The following is a 16,547-nucleotide window of genomic DNA, read 5'->3' as shown; positions in this document are numbered from 1 at the left end:
GACAGCGACCCACACATCATGGCAGAGGCTGACCCACGGAACATGGCAGAGGCTGTGGAACATGGCAGAGGCGTGGGTTAGCAACACACATCATGTTCTTGGCATCCCACATCTGCTGGGTTAGCTCAGAGACGGTGAGCGCACGGTACTGCTGCGAGCCACGCGAGGTGAGTGGCGCAAAGCCGATCATGAAGAAGTAGAGCCGAGGGAACGAGATCAGGTTGACTGCAAGCTTGTGCATGTCATAGTTCAGCTGTCCTAGGAAGCAGAGGCAGCAAGTGACACCGCTCATCGTTGCACTGATCAAGTGGTTCAAGTCTCCAACTGTTCAGAAAAAAACTGTCAAAAGTATTCAAAAATTTCAAAAATACTAAATGACAACATGATTTCTGTAAACACTAAGAAGCAAATTCATTGTTTGAAATCTAGTACAGATCAAATGCCAGCTTGTTTTTTATTTCGGCAGCAAGTGACACCGCTCATCGTTGCACTGATCAAGTGGTTCAAGTCTCCAACTGTTCAGAAACAAACTGTCAGAAGTATTCAAGAATTTCAAAACACTAAATGACAACATGATTTATGTAAACACTAAGAAGCGAAATCATTGATTGAAATCTGGTACAGATCAAATGCCAGCTTGTTTTTTATTTCGGCAGCCATGTGTATATAATCTGCTAACAATACAAATAAATAAAAGCTCAATGAAATTATTGAGCAAAAATATATTGTGGCAAAGCCATCATAGGAATATAAATCTTCTGACAATGCATATCGCAAAGAACACATTTTGAAAACAGGAAAATTAAACTTGAGCTTAAATCAACTTACAGCTAGGGGTCGTCAGCTTCAGAGTTCGGAAGCAAATGTCATAAAGTGCTTCGTTGCAAAGAACCATGCATTCATCAGCGTTCTCAACCAGCCGATGGACAGACATGGTTGCATTGTATGGCTCAACAACAGTGTCTGACACCTCGGGCGAGGGAAAGACAAAAAATGTCAGCATCATCCGATCAGGGTACTCCTCTCCGATCTTTGAAATGAGAAGCATGCCCATTCCAGATCCAGTGCCTCCTCCAAGGGAATGACAGACTTGGAAGCCTGATTACAGCAAGTTAAGAAAATTAGTGAGACTAAGGACACCTGAATGTTACCATCATAGTAAACCTGTGCACAAACAAAATAGAGACAACCTAAATGTGTTCTCTCACAAAAGAGTAGGGCAATGTGTGGTCCAATATCACATAATAAAATACCTATTGAGGGTGTCAATCACATATCCCTCACGACACTTTTGATGTCTTTCAGATATGAAATCAATCAAACAACATACATGGGTCAGACTATAAACAATATGTGTAGAAAACCTAATCCTTGTCGATGCAGTCCATTTGTCACAAAATATACTTATCACTACTCACTCCACAGGAGTTTCGGCGAACAGCTAGTGTGCGCCCACGCTGCAAAGGCAAATGACCTGATCGTAATCAATCAATCCAGTGCTTTCATCCAATCTGTAAGGCATTGTCTCAAAAAATATTGAAGTTGCAGATATCTTCTTAGTGTCAGTATGCAAACAGTAGGTAGAACTTTTGAGCTATATGAGTATCTAGAGCATCATATCTGAATGTTACTAAGAATTTATGGGAAAATGTCACTCATTTGCAGATAGTACGTATGCATAACATAATCAAGCATGCAGGCAGAACTTAATTTTGCATAGCAGGTGCCAGTGCAATAATGGAACAGCCATAAAGAAATCCAAACAAACCACAGAGACAGAAAGGAAATAAAGGCAACAGAGAAGGAAACATCCATGATTGTGTGCAGCATCAAAATAAAAATAGTTGGAGGTACAAGGAAACTCCAGACCCATGTACCTGGTAACCATGAGAAAGATGTCCACCGTGAGGAAGATCCAAAGCCATGATCCTTTCATGTGGCTTCAAGAGTGCAGTGTATACATGGAAGTTGGCGGGCGAACCGGATAGAGGTTGCACATTATTCGCTGTACAGGTTGAAAATTGGTCATGAGTTAATAAAATTTTGGTGAAAAGGCAGCTAACATTATGAGAGAAATATGGTCAGAAACAAAAGATAAATATTGAAAAACATATATAATAATGTAGAAGAGTGGACACACATTATATGTAGGTAAGATGGGCAAGTTGTTTAGTCTGTGATGGAGCAATTCCTACATATGCAGAAGTTAATTCTCTCAACTGATCCTATGTAATCTGAACTCCTTGCAAACTTTGTAACATTTCTAAATTGCTACAAACTGTTCTTAATCTCTCATAGGTAAAACAGAGTGTTTTCCATCATTGCCTTCTATAATTCACATTATCCAAACCAGGAAAGGAGAAAAGTACTACAGCTTTAGTGCAGTAAAAGATTAACTGCAAAGAGATATGTTCACAAAAAAGGAACATACGACATGGCAACATAATAGATATTGCTGCTAGACTACACAAGATTTTACCTCCCCACTTCGTCGGGTCCAAACGGAAAGCCTCCAAAGCACGTTTCTGACACAAGGATTCTGCCATATCAATAAACCTGCGACCAAGAACACAAAAGCACAAGCCCCTCAAGGGTACAACTCTAGGAGCATCAGAGGACAGATTCAATGTCAACTGGAGCTCATACTTATGGCCAGGAAACTACATCACCTACTCAGTTTCCACAGGATTGTATTCCGCAGGTAACCCACATGACTCAATTCTTCGGTGCACAACTGGCCAAGTGAGCCTTGAAATTCTCCAGCTCTGCAAGAACTTCATCCTCTGGGCGGTAGATCAAATCACTCATGCGCCAAATCTGCGCAGACAAAACAGTAAGAATACAAGACATTTATATAGAAGATTTAGTGACTCCAATTAACTATGAAAATACAGATTGATATTTGTGTTATAAAATCATTTGTTTGCAATATTGCAAGAAAGGACAGTCAAAACAAAAAGACAGTCAAAAAATATTGCAAGAAATAGGTGGTACCTGCAGTGTTCCACCTCCACCAGTGCTCTCGCCATCATCAGAGACACTGACAATTGTCCAAGGATCTGACGAATTTCAGTGGAAGTCTACAATCTTATCCCTGTAAGATGTACCGTATGAATTATGAAATGCATGGTAGACATAGAAGCATGTATGCTAAGGGTTAGTTTTTGCATCTGAGAAAACAAACCTATGACCAGCATGCTGAAAGAAAAGCCCGGCTGGGACATTAGAATTTTTCTTCTTCCCCACCTGCCATTACAAACACTTCTATTAGTCAGGCCAGAGAAATAAATGAGAAATCACAAGCAATTGAACCCAATCACCTTCACCGATGTTGTGCATGGTTCCTTCAGAAAAGACAAGATAGTTCAGTGTATGAGTGGTTACCTTCTCATGATCCCACACGTTTAAGAAACCATCTTCTGCAGAACTTCCAAAAACAGATGCTCTGTCAGGTGACCACTGAAATCCAAAAGAGAGAATTATGGCCAAAAAAGGTAAAAAAACAGCATAGAAAGCAGCCACATCCACATAAAGAGAAAATAACAGCAAAAATATTATCCTGACATGTCTGAACACAAAGAACAACAACTTTATGGCCTTCAAATTTGTGAATTGGAGAACCAGCTCCTCCTGAACCCAGATTCCGACGATCCCACATTCAGACAGAGTTATCGGCAGACCTGAAATATCAATTGAAACATTCATTACTTGAACGTATAAGGAACTGGTCGAGATCAAATTTGTTTCAACGATTATGCTGAATTGAGCCTTAATGCCATCATACCCAGTTAAGATATAGTTCACATCAAGGGGATTCCAATCAACACAATGAACATCTCCACTATGAGCTTTCTCAACCTGGAAATAAATAATAAATAACTTTTAACATCATAGTCCATACTGCATTTACAAACTCCATATCCTGAAAAAGAAAATTCTAAAGGTACAACACATTAGGATTAAGAAAGAAATATAATGTCACCCTGTTTGGAACAAGTAAAAAACTGAACAAAATACTTTCGACTAATAAATCAGTCAGGATCAATTTCCCAACACATTATATCAGTTAAGTTAATGAAAATGAACAGTCATTCAAGAAATAAAATTAGAAACACAATTATCATGCATCAAGTAAAGTATCTCAGGCCAATTTGACTAACTAAATAGCTCCATGTGATTGCAATGGTCTCATTAAAAACCAACAACCCATCACCTCTTTGAGTGAAGTTATATTATTACAAAAGAAGCCGCATTGCATTCATGGACTCAATTTTGGCCAAAAACATATTTTATCCAATTAGATATAGAACAAGAGAACTATCACCTTAACAGCTGGGGCAGTGCCAGTTCGAGCATCCCACAGAATAAGACAAGCATCATCACCCACACTACAAAACTCCTGCGCACTTCATCCCCAAATAAAAAAACAATATAGGGTATTAATATAAATAAAAATGTGGGACTTCATAACGAGAAGATGGGCTTTAAGAATTCAGAACATTATAGTGTTTGGTGTGAGTTATTGGGGGATGGGGACGCAAAATATTTGGTTCTGACTCGGGCATTTGTGAACTTGTACAGAGGTCCAAAAGCTAATGAGAACTGTGTTTGTCACCATATACAGGATCTTCAGACAATAAAATAACTATGCTTGTTGAATAATAACTATGGTCGTCGAAAATTTAGTGCATATTTGTGAAGATGTGGATACTACAACATCAAAAAAATAAATAATTAAAAGCCACTCTTTATGCAATAGAGTAAGTTTTGTACCAAAGGATAAGTTACGATATCTTCAAAGAGAGGCATTACAACTATTTAAAAGTTGCACATATGCTAGGGATAAAATAAAGTTTGACAATGTGGTGGGTATTCTTTCCCAAGGTATAGAGGAGAAAACAAATCAGACTTCATAACCACTTAACAGGAAACAAAATGGAACACTCCATTCTAGATTACTTGAAATTGCTACAACTCTACTTGACAAACTTTATAATGGAGTATCTAAATAATTAGTTACTGACAATGAAACTGATGAAGAACATAAACAAAAAATGGAACAAATAGATATGCTTACCTGAATAAGGATTATTATCAAAAAGAGAGGACCAGATCAAGATAGTACCTAAACGAGCTTACCTAGTAGAATCCAGTAGTTGAATCCGAAACTCAGGTTGAGAAGGCTATTTGACATGCTATTCAACAACCCAAAGAGTATCATTGTTTGTCCATCAATCATCTTGGGCTAAAAAATGCAAGCGCTATGTCACATCCCACATGAAGGGTGCAGAAGGCCACCATCAGATGTTAGCTTGTTAATGTTGTAGCTACATAGGTTCATAAACAAGACAAGTCAACATCCTGCTCTGAGCAGCTATACTTGATGCTTTGTTATTCAAGGTGCATTGATGCATGGGAAAAACAAAGTATGTTGTACTAACCAAACGGAAAACCAAGCGTGCAGATGAGAGCTTTGTTGCAGATGACAATAGCAACAAAGAGTGCAAGTGACCTGATCACACCGAGCTGGAAACCAGCTAACATCTTGACCAACTGGTGTTTCTCTGCTTGTCTGTCCGTATCCAAATATGTAAAGAGTATAGTTTTCCATGGTGACCAGAATAATCATGTTGCCACCATGAAGACAAGGATACTTGAACTAGAAAGAACCGTATAATAAGTAGACCTGACCAAGTACCAAATGCTTGAGCGTCGACGAGTAGGCCAAGAAGTCAAACTTGGTGCCCATCAGATTTGCTACAACTGTAACCAAGTTCAAGCTACTAAAGAAACACCCACTCTAATAAAAACCATCAGATTTGACATTATATTGCATGATCACATCCTTTTCTCTGCCAGTATAAAGCTCCTAGCTTGTATATGTATTTCAGGGTTGTGCTTACAGTTCTTGCCCCCACAAACCAAACCACATCAATTATATATATGCAAGAAAAATTTCTCAAAAAATTGATGGGTACGATGAAGATTAGCTAGCCAAGAAGGCTGGTGCCGACCGCTAATGCTTTCCCGTCTCCATGGCAAGGGAGACCGACCACTAATTTAATTGAGGCGGCTGCGACGCGTCTTCTCCCCTAACTCAAACGAACCATCCTCCTGGCCCGAGTAGAAGGCGTCGGTGGCCCCACCCCCGTGGATGACAAAGTGTCCTAAACAATGGGGTGCTGCTACCGGTGACACAGTTCTCGTTGCACAGGATCTCCCTGCTCAGCACCTGCTCTAGCTCGAACTTGAAATCGTGCAGCAGCACGTCAGTGGGGCCGAGCAGGGTAGAGGTGCTCTAGGCATACTCCAAGGAGGTCAACCGTCGTCTCCACGAGCCCGACAAGATCTGGTCCACCGCTGTGGTGGCGCCCATCAAGGGGAGCGCACAGAAGTCACCCACGGAGGAAGATGCCACTGAGGAGGGAACGGACGAACAACTCCACGTCCTCGTGCGGATGGAGGGGGATTGTGTGGGAGGTCAGCGCGACGACCACAGTGTCGGGTAGAGAAAGGGGAAGGACAGGAGTGGGAGGCGAGATGGAGGGGATTGTTGGGGAGGCGAGCGCGGCTGGCACGGTGTCGAGGAGAGAAAGGTAGCAGGAGGCGAGCGCAGAGGGCACGATGTCGGGGAGAGAAAAATACGGGAGCGAGCGCTCGAGCTGATGGAAGGGGCAGGCGAGGAGGAGGACCACGGTCGGGTTTGCTCGGCGGTGATCACAGGAGAATGGGGCGATGTCGCGGTGAGTGGAGGGGAGGGTTGAGGGGCGCGGTAGTGACGGGAGCGGGGGCATGGCGTACCCGGCTGTGGTCGAGGGGCGCGGTAGTGACGGGAGCGGGGGCGGCCACGATCTCCTCGTCCTCCTCCGACATTTTCTCCGGCGCGGCGTCCTCCCCAGCAGCGCACACGGGGCCGCCGACGGTTACCGTGACTGGAGGGGGGAGGCGGGGCGGTGGCGGCTCACGCAGGGTGGGGGAAGGGGGAGGCGGGGGGATGAACGTGGGCGTGGGCGGGCGGACGGTGTAGATTTACAGAAGCGAGCGGACGATGCAGATTCACCGAAGGCAGAACCAGGGAGGCAGCCTACCCCTTACAACCTTAATAGTAGTAAAGATTAGTAATTTTATCATTTCAAAATAGTCATGTACTATATGCATGTTGTGGGGTCTTCATAGCTTCATATGGGCTAACAAGCTAACAAAAACACCAACTACTTGGCTAGACACGAAAAGAGATACTGACCTTTAATAGCTTCCTTGGGTGTCTTGAAACCAAAGCCAATGTTCTTTCGGAACCTATTTCTTCCTTTGGTAGGTTTGTTCCTCTTAGTGGCCTTCTTGGAACTCAATTCCAAAACACACATAAGCCTCACATTAAGATAAGAATGAAACAAATGCACGTCAGAAATAAGCGCTGAAATATTACAAGGGAACACTTTAGGTTGCTTCAACAAAGCCTCTTCTGTCACTGGCCGTCAGTAGATACAATGAAAAAAAGATGCTTAGAAAACTGCGAACCTGGGAATTTCATGATTGAAATTGCATTTTGCTAAAACCATTCATGTCGACATGGACTGGTAGCATAGTAGCGGTGCAAACCTTGCAAAAGTGTTCTTTTGGATAGCAGATTGCAACCTACTTGACTACAACACAGAGTGGCAGTTCCAGAAAGAGTAGCTTCTATCTATCATCATAATACCAAGAGCAACCATTACCTATTAACCTCCATCCTAGCCTTCTTCAGTATAGGGCTCTTGTAGCTGTAATTGGATAGGCTGCTAGGTCTACTTCCTGCAAGAGTATATCCTAACTGAGTGGACTGAAGTTCAGCAGAAGCAGAAGTGGAAACAGGAAATCACCTCCAAAGAAACTTCTCTTGCTACCTGTAGGCACCTTTGTACGAAGAAACTTGACTTTAGGAGCATTTCCCTTATGGTGTTTCTACCCTACCATAATCCATACGAGGAGGACAATGGAGCTCCACTCAATAGAGCTGCTAATGCTTGCACTATAAAAACATAAAACAAAACAAATAACCAGTTACCAAAATTTTTAGTCCAAAAGCAACTACAATAGTTTGAGAGTAAGAAAAAATTGCATTTGTGCCAAATACATAGAATCATTAAGATCATATGATATTTTTGTCTCTAACCCTAGTAATATGGTTACTCAAAGTGGACCACACAAGAAAAAAGGTGCCACACAAACAAACAAAAGAAAAAGCTTCATTCGCCCCTAATTCTGATATGGCTATACGCCTGTAAGCTTGAAACATCATCATCATCATACAAGATTAGTGTGTAACTTCTTTTTCTATCTTCATAAGGTCAAATCAATGCATGAGATAAGTGCAAACACATAAAACACTGCTTACTGATAGGTTGGAACAATATTCAGTAGTCTCAGACGATTATGCATTCTATAGAGAGTTGCCTGCAAGTGTTCTCCATTTCATCATCCTATTCCGCCAAAGGTTGCAATGGAGGGCCCAAAAACCTAGTGACCAACGCTATTGCTTCATTCAATTCCTTGACCAATAACTTGCTGCCAGAATCTTGTTCAATGTTCCACAATTTTGTTTGGCTGCCTAGGGATTCAATACGATTGATATGGAGGTGACCAACTTTAAATCATGAAAGTGAAGGACCATATGTAGGATTACAAGCTAGCTACAGGGGAGGATAGCGATGGTCAGAGTCATAAAAAAGCATTCAATTATTTCAAATTTAGACAATGCCAAATAGATAATGATGTAGATTATCATATAAGAACGCTCTGAGCAGCGCTTGCTTGAGACCCGTAAACCTCATCAAGTTACACACGCTAGTTCTGCCATCAATAGAGATGAAGATTCAATTTAAGGAAACAATTTTAGTTTAATTGTGTGGCATTCGTAGTTATCATGAGCATGGAAAAATAGAGAAATAGCATAAAGCATGGAATAGTATCTAACTGGCATTATCTTGGAAAATAGTAGTATATATATTATACATTAACATGACATTGCACCTCTAAATGTAATGAAATAGTGTTCGTAGGAAATAATAACTTAAAAAGATTTTTACCTCATAAATTTATGCAATGAGATAACTACCAGCTGGGCAGTATAGACCAGATACAAATTACCCATCATCACTCCTGCAAATTTTTCATCCTTTCAATAAAGCAACATTAGTCAGAGCAATAGGTCTGTAGCGGAAACAATAGCGCTTATCATTAGTTAGGCAAGGAGAGATCTGTGAGCTAGTGACCAGCAATGGAACCAACGAGGAACAAAGCAGGAGAGCTTCATACTATTTTCTTAAGAAGGGGATTAGCAATATGCCCCTCTGGATGGCTGCTTCTATTCACAAAGGTGGAGTAGGTGAGAAAGGGTCTGAACCTTCTGTTGATTCCTGGATTACCACTTCGAGTAAGATGTACAAAAAAACTGCTATCATTTCACTTTTCCATAATATTGGTTACTCCTATCCCTAACCTTTGTTGACTTCGAGTTCTCCTAGAACAACTTCAATTAACAGACATTTTACGAATGTTGTTCTTTTTGTTCATGATGGCACAAAGCTCTTCAGCCGTGAACTTCACCATCTTGACTTTTTGTAAAGATCACACTACCAATACCAAGATTTATTCATGTTGTTTAAGGTTCGGGTATTAGTAAGAATCTATAAAAAATATGAGAACATAACTAAACTGTAAACTTTGGCACTGTCATCATTAGCAAAGAAGTAATAACAACTATGGTTGCTAGAAACCAAAGAGATATGGAAATTGTTATCCATTTCAGAAAGTTAATAAAAATTCTTAAAAGTAAATTATTTGTCAGCATACAATATTCCGTTGTTTTTGCCACACTCACTTCACAGAATTGTAAGAACAGAAGCTAAGAGAAAAGTAACTACAAAACATGTATGATGTATCTTAGTTGAACGCATGATGCAACCTCAAGATCTGCAATCAGGACACCTCGACTTCTCCTTTAAGAAAAAAGACCGTCAAAGTAACAGACACGAAACAATCAATTAATAACAATTCAGGAGGATGAGGAAGTGGAGAATCGATATTTGTTTCCAGAAAACATGGTACAAGCACATAATAGCAAGAATTTAAAAATTGTCCTATATCCTAAAGTTGTTGTAGCGTAGGAGTAACATAAAAATTGCCTTATATTCAGGTGGAAGTGTTGTAGTTGTTGGATCTTGTCCACAATCTTTTAATTGACCAGGCAATAAAAGTAAGGAATATTGACATGGCCCCGTCTTACAAGTGATCAGACAGATAATTCAATTAAGGGATATAAGGGACAGTAAGGGCGAGGGGACAGATAAGAAACTTGCTTGTAGTCAATTTACCATGGGTTGCGTGCGTCAGTAGCAACTACTGCCCACCGCGGGAGACAAATAATTCAACTAAGGGATTTTTCTTGATGTTCTTGAATTTCTCTCTCAGCTCTGTTATTTTGGGCATATCTCTATAGGCTTCAAAATGACTGCATAGTTGGTTCAGTGCCTGGAACAGAGTTAGAAATTGGCTAGAAATCATATGCAGAATCATGCAAAATAATCAGTACGAGCACTAAAATATTTCAGACATTGAAATCAATTCTAAAGCTTTTACAGGTGTGTGCAGCTGCTTCTTTATACTGATGTTTTGATGCCATAACCTGAAGTTGCTCAACAACTGAAACTGTACACAAGTTAACACAATCTAGATGTCGTCGATGGTCTTTGCTATTCCACAACACAGAAAGAAAGAGAGGGAGGGAGGGAACTAACCAAGCAAGTAATTGTACCATTAAAGCCAAAGAATTAATACACTTGGGACCCTGCCGCTTATTCATACATGGAATGGTAGTCTAACGACATACAGTTGAGACCCTGCCTCATCAGAATGAATTGTGCATGTGTTTTAAAGACACTTAGGACAGATAAAGTTTATCACAAATTTCATTCTTGCTAGTTGTTGTCAAACTACTATTTACAACAAGAGATCGTATTTGTACTAACCAAATTTCCAGCAAGTCTGGGCAAGGGCAATCTCCGGGTTATTTGTGTGCATGTTCTCACCTACCATAAACAAAAGCACATTTGCTTGATAAATGTTTATTTTCCATTGGCCTTCTACTAATAAGAAAGGTTGCTGAATTCAAATGACTGAATATATTGGAATACATAAACAAAACTTGTTATTTGTTTTTTATGAACTTCGAAGCCATCAGCTACAACAGTCATCTGTGTGCAAGTATTTTTTAGGCCCAAACTGAACAACCATCTCACAGAGGCAAAAAGTCTAACACTTGTTGTGCATATGTGCTTTGAATAGGTAGATATGGGCAGCACGGAGCGTACTTTGTTGTGTGGCGTGTCGTTTCCTACCTGGATGTAGCAAGAAGGTCGTAGCAGCATCTTCGAGGCGAGGGAGTGATCATCGCCAGTTCATTGTGGAGGCAAGGTGAATGAGTTGAGTATTCGTTGCCATCTCCTCCAGTGCCACGGTCGTGGCCGATATCTTCGCGCCGCTCTCCTCTAGTGTTGTGGTTGTGCCCGGCTCCGATGTCGCCACTGGGTGCCGGTTGGCTGCATTCCTGGGTGGTGGTATTGGGTGGGGGTGGCATCCTCCGACGCACGGGTCCGCCTCGACGCCGAGGAGCAAGTGCACGGTGGGGTCCTTCCTGAGGCGCGCGCGACGGCGATGCGGTTGTCGTCGTGGGCGAGCACGTGGTCGAGGCGCGCGTGGAAGCGGAGCCCGTCAATGCCGGACGTGGCTTCTGGATGTGGAGGCTTGCGGGAAGAGTGAGGTGGAGGTTGAGGTGAGGGAGGCCATGGCGGGGGGCGGAGGCAGGCTAGGGTGAGGTGGAGGTTGAGACCCTGCCTCATCAGAATGACCCTGCCTCATCAGAATGAACTAAGGTTACTTCTGTCCTGATACGCATATTTGAAGATGCAGGCACTGTATTTTTTTCACGAAATAATTAGGCTAACTATATGGAAGCTTAGATCCACAAAAAGAGGTTCTATTAGAGTCGTTTTTTATTACATAGTTACATCTATATGACCGTGATTTCATGGCCAATAGAAATAATTGAAAAAGTCAACTTAAAAATGACCACATTGCTAGCAGAATTGCAGTTCCACTTAAGAGGCAACCACATCTCTGGGGTGCAACAGTAACAAGATCACGTGATCTACTTGCTACCAGCATAAAGCAGCTGAACTCAATCCCTCCACAAGCATTAATCCGATCAGTTGATTGCGCAAGACCTACTAAATGTTACTGAACCATATAGAGGAACAGCTTCTGGCATAAAGGGGGCAGACAATAGAAGCAATGGAGTAAAGATTACTACGAGCAGGGAGGGATCGGCCGCATTACCATAGCCTCGAGGTGGCCATCGAAGTTCTCGAGCTGCGCGCGGACGAAGGAGAGTGCCTCGGAGGCGGCGATGAAGGCGCCGTAGTTCTCCACCGCCACCTCCTGCATCTGCCGCCGCACTCGCTCCGCGTCGACCCTCAGAAGCTCCGGCTCCTACAATCGCTCACCAAACCAACAAACCGGGAATCACTATCGCCGCCAATCAAGGGTCGCGCGGCAAGTGTAGGCGTACGTACCTTGTGGAGGCGCTCGATGGAGAAGGAGAGGAGCTCAGAGACGTAGGGCTGGTAGGCAGCCCCGGCGAGCGGGAGACCCATGTCGGAGGCGGCATGTGGGGAGGAGCTCGAATCCGGCGTGTGGCGGTGCCTCGCGTCGAGGAGGTCCATGGTGAGCGGTGGGAGATCTGGACTTGCCGGGTGGGCGAGCGAGCGCGGCTTGAGCGGGGGCGGGTGAGCCGGTGAGGCGGGGGGTCGGGGCGCACGAACCGACGTGGGATGTTGGCGAATCAGGCGGGGGACGAGGCACACGGACGAACGGTGTAGATTTGATGATATAGATGGACGATGTAGATTTATGGAAGGCAGAACCAGGGGAGGCAGTCTACCCCTTGCAGCCTTAATAGGTAGTATAGATATATATATATATATATATATATATATATATATATATATATATATATATATATATATATATATATATATATATATATATATTGTGAATAGCTCCCATTTTTCGTTGTCTCTAGCAATCATACGTACGTACATGCTCTAGGTCGTAGCCATAATGTTACGAGTTTTCATTTCAGCTACATGCCAACTGATAGGTACTTGCAATTGTATGTGTTTTCTTTTCAGGTTACTCACGTGAAGGAACAGGAAATAAATCCATGAAGCGCTTAAGACTTATACTAGACGTCCGTGAGTGCAAGGACGGCTTATCCTAGACGCCTGCCGTTATTAGGAGGGCTAATAACGCACGAACGCAAGGGCTGAGCGGTAGTTTGCGGGCGGCAGGGGTCGGCGTCAATATTAATGGCACCGACTCCTACCACGTAGGCGCCACAGCGGCGCTCCGGAGCGATACCGTGGCGCCATTTATATTGGCGCCGAGACGTGTAACCTCCGCGCCAATAGTGATGGCGCCGAGGTAAGGGTCCATTTTCTGAATTGAAACTGAAAAGGGCTTACTTGTGAAATTCTTTCCTCAAAAGGGCCAAAAAGCAAAAAAAGACGGTCGTCCCCACACCAGCTCTGCTTGTCCGGATCTCCCCGCGACCTCCCTCCTCATGCCGCCTCCGCCACGCTTCCATTGCCGTGGAGCTTGCAAATGGCCCGAGCACCTAGGAAATCTCGCAACCCCTCCGCTCGCCATGAACCCACCCGTAATTACGGACGCTCCAACCACGGCCACCATCCTCGCCCACGGGCGCTGCAACTGTGACCTCCCGAAATCCACGCCATGCTTCGTTCTTGCCACGTCTGCTCCAACCGCGTTCGTGCATGTCGCGACCACCATTCTCGCCCACCCCGCTGTCTAGCATTTTGCGCTCACCCAACAGCCTTATCGTCCCTCCACCCTCGCCAGCCCCGCGTTCGATGCATGCGCCAACCTTATCGCGCCTTCCATCCTCGCTCGCCTGCGTTTCCAATCGTCATCTTGCCATCCTTATGCACCTCGCCCCATGGTAGCCACGAGCTGGAGCAGCAGCACTTCCAACATCCTATTCTTGAGACCCTGTGGCCCACAACATACCGTCTTAAGCCCCTCCGCCTCACAACATACCGTCTAGTGAGTCTCCAAATATTTTTTGTTTATTGCTGAAAGGGAATTAGGCTTACACCTATTTCCTAAATTAATTTTGGTGGTTGAATTGCCCAACACAAATAATTGAACTAACTAGTTTGCCCAAGTTTATAAGTTCTACAGGTACCAAAGGTTCACAATAAGCCAGTAAAAAGACCAAGAAAAAGGGTTCAAACAAAGGAGCAAAGGGACAACCGAAGGCACCCTGGTCGGGCGCACCTGAGAGCACCTAGAGGGGGGGTGAATAGGTGATCCTGTAAAACTTAAACTTAAGCCACCAAAAACTTGATTAGGTGTTAGCACAATAATGCCAAGTGGCTAGAGAGGAGTCTCAACAAAACACAATAACCACAAAGATATCAATCACAGAGATGGCACAATGGTTTATCCCGTGGTTCGGCCAAGACCAACGCTTGCCTACTCCACGTTGTGGCGTCCCAACGGACGAGAGTTGCAATCAACCTCTCTCAAGCGGTCCAAAGACCCACTTGAATACTACGATGTTTTGCTTTGCTTTTCCATATCCCGTTTGCGAGGAATCTCTACAACTTGGAGCCTCTCGCCCTTACACTTGAAGTTCAAAAAGAAGAACGGAGTAAGGGAGGGATGAGCAACGCACACAAGACACAAAATCAGAATGTCAACACGCACACAAGTCACAACAAGAGCTCGCAACACAACCCGACGAGTTCACAACTCAACTAGAGCTCTAGATGCTATCACGAAGAAACAAATGCGTGGAATCGAAGTCTCGGTGCTTAGGAATGCTTTGAGTATACTTGGCGTTCTCCTCCATGAGCCTAGGGGTCCCTTTTATAGCCCCAAGGCAGCTAGGAGCCGTTGAGAGCATTCCAGGAAGGCTGATCTTGCCTTCTGTCGCCTGGCGCACCGGACAGTCCGGTGCACCACCGGACACTGTCCGGTGCGGATATCCTTCCTTATTTGGCGAAGCCGACCGTTGGGGTTTGAGAGTCGTTGGCGCACCGGACAATCCGGTGCCTCCTTCTAGCCGTTGGCTCGGCCACGTGTCCCGCGCAGATCACGCGGTCGACCGTTGGCCCGATCGACCGTTGGCTCACCGGACAGTCCGGTGCACCACCGGACAATCCGGTGAATTTTAGTCGTACGGCGTTAATCATCTCTCGAGAGCGACGAGTTCGCCTGTGAACGGCTCACCGGACAGTCCGGTGCGCCACCGGACAGTCCGGTGAATTATAGCCGTACACCGCCGTCGAAGTCTCGAGAGCAGCAAGTTCGCCAGAGTCAGTCTGCACCACCGGACAGTCTGGTGCATCCAGACTGAGCAGACTTTGGCAGAACAAAGCCATCTCTTCTCTAACTTGATTTTTCCTGTTTCCAGCACTTAGACACAATACATTAGTCCATAAAACAATGTACTAAGTCTAGAAACATACCTTTTGACATGATTTGCACTTTGTCCACCACTTTGCATGGATTAACACAAAAGCACTTGTGTTGGCACTCAATCACCAAAATACTTAGAAATGGCCCAAGGGCACATTTCCCTTTCAATCTCCCCCTTTTTGGTGATTTATGCCAACACAACATAAAGCAACTAGAACAAGTGCAATATCAATGCAAATGAAAACCCAAAGTTGTTTTGAATCAAATTTGGCATATATGGATCACTCTTTGCCACCACTTGGTTTGTTTTTGCAAACCAAACTCAAATTCCTATCTCTAAGTCAAATTCACTTGTAGAGACATAAAGAGAGGTATTCCAAAGGAAATTGATCAAGGATTTCAAAAAACTCCCCCTTTTTCCCATAATCAACACTTCTCCCCACAAGAGGCCAACTTTTGACAAAAGAGACAATAGAAGAGTTTTGACAAACCAAAAGCTCTATTCTACTATTTTCAAAATTTCTCAAGTGGTAGCTGATCCATTTATTGCTTTGGCCTTATTTTCTCCCCCTTTGGCATCAAGCACCAAAACGGGATCAATCTTGACCCTTTAACCCCATTGCCTCACCAAAATCTTCAAATAAGAATACAAAGGCAATAGGAGTACATGAGATGAACTTGGAATAAGTTACCCTCTCATCGGAGTGCAGTGGAAGTCTTTCATGGTCCAAGTCCACCTTTTCCCTTTCAAACATCCTTTGAGACTAAATCAAGCAAACTCAAGCACACAGTTAGTCTCAAAGGGTCAAGTTGTAACACAACTCCCCCTAAATATGTGCATCACTTGCAAAAGGACTTGTGAGGTCCGGGGAGTGATTGTACAACTTGAGCACCACAGTAAGCAACAAAATGCATAAGGAACATGATCAAAGGCATAAATACATGTATGTTGTAAATCAATCCAAGTTCCGCGAATCTAGGATATTTAGCTCACTACACAGCCTGCA

General features: G+C 43.6%; 1 protein-coding gene, 1 long non-coding RNA gene and 1 pseudogene across 3 annotated transcripts; all 3 read right to left on the bottom strand.

Annotated features, from left to right (window-relative positions):
• Positions 1–3: 3 nt before the first annotated feature.
• LOC109944610 (tubulin beta-1 chain) lies at positions 4–1,161 on the bottom strand. Of its 2 annotated transcripts, none has more exons than XM_020549384.1 (2): positions 829–1,161; positions 4–324 (listed from the first exon to the last, which is right to left on the bottom strand). In XM_020549384.1, the coding sequence occupies exons 1-2, from the start codon at positions 1,052–1,054 to the stop codon at positions 17–19; spliced, it is 534 nt and encodes a 177-aa protein (XP_020404973.1). In that variant the 5' UTR covers positions 1,055–1,161; the 3' UTR covers positions 4–16. The 2 variants fall into 2 exon arrangements, 1 of the variants encoding a protein (XP_020404973.1); XR_002267724.2 differs by having other exon boundaries at positions 277–515.
• Positions 1,162–2,569: 1,408 nt separating this feature from the next.
• On the bottom strand, positions 2,570–3,480 carry LOC103649296 (WD-40 repeat-containing protein MSI4-like; annotated as a pseudogene).
• Positions 3,481–3,574: 94 nt separating this feature from the next.
• Positions 3,575–4,450, bottom strand: LOC103647825 (uncharacterized). The gene is made up of 3 exons (XR_563077.2): positions 4,325–4,450; positions 3,785–3,858; positions 3,575–3,680 (listed from the first exon to the last, which is right to left on the bottom strand). It is a non-coding gene; the product is annotated as an uncharacterized lncRNA (long non-coding RNA).
• Positions 4,451–16,547: the final 12,097 nt, after the last annotated feature.

Source organism: Zea mays, chromosome 2 (assembly GCF_902167145.1).
Source record: "Zea mays cultivar B73 chromosome 2, Zm-B73-REFERENCE-NAM-5.0, whole genome shotgun sequence".
Taxonomy (NCBI): Eukaryota; Viridiplantae; Streptophyta; class Magnoliopsida; order Poales; family Poaceae; genus Zea; species Zea mays.
Note: the sequence above shows the minus strand (reverse complement) of the source record. Positions and strands in the feature narration are given on the sequence as shown.

Coding starts and splice junctions, on each gene's coding strand:
- LOC109944610 (XM_020549384.1), bottom strand. CDS start 1,054: ATGGGCATGCTTCTCATTTCAAAGATCGGAGAGGAGTACCCTGATCGG. Junction 325..828: donor GAAGCTGACGACCCCTAGCT/GTAAGTTGATTT, acceptor TTTTCTGAACAG/TTGGAGACTTGAACCACTTG.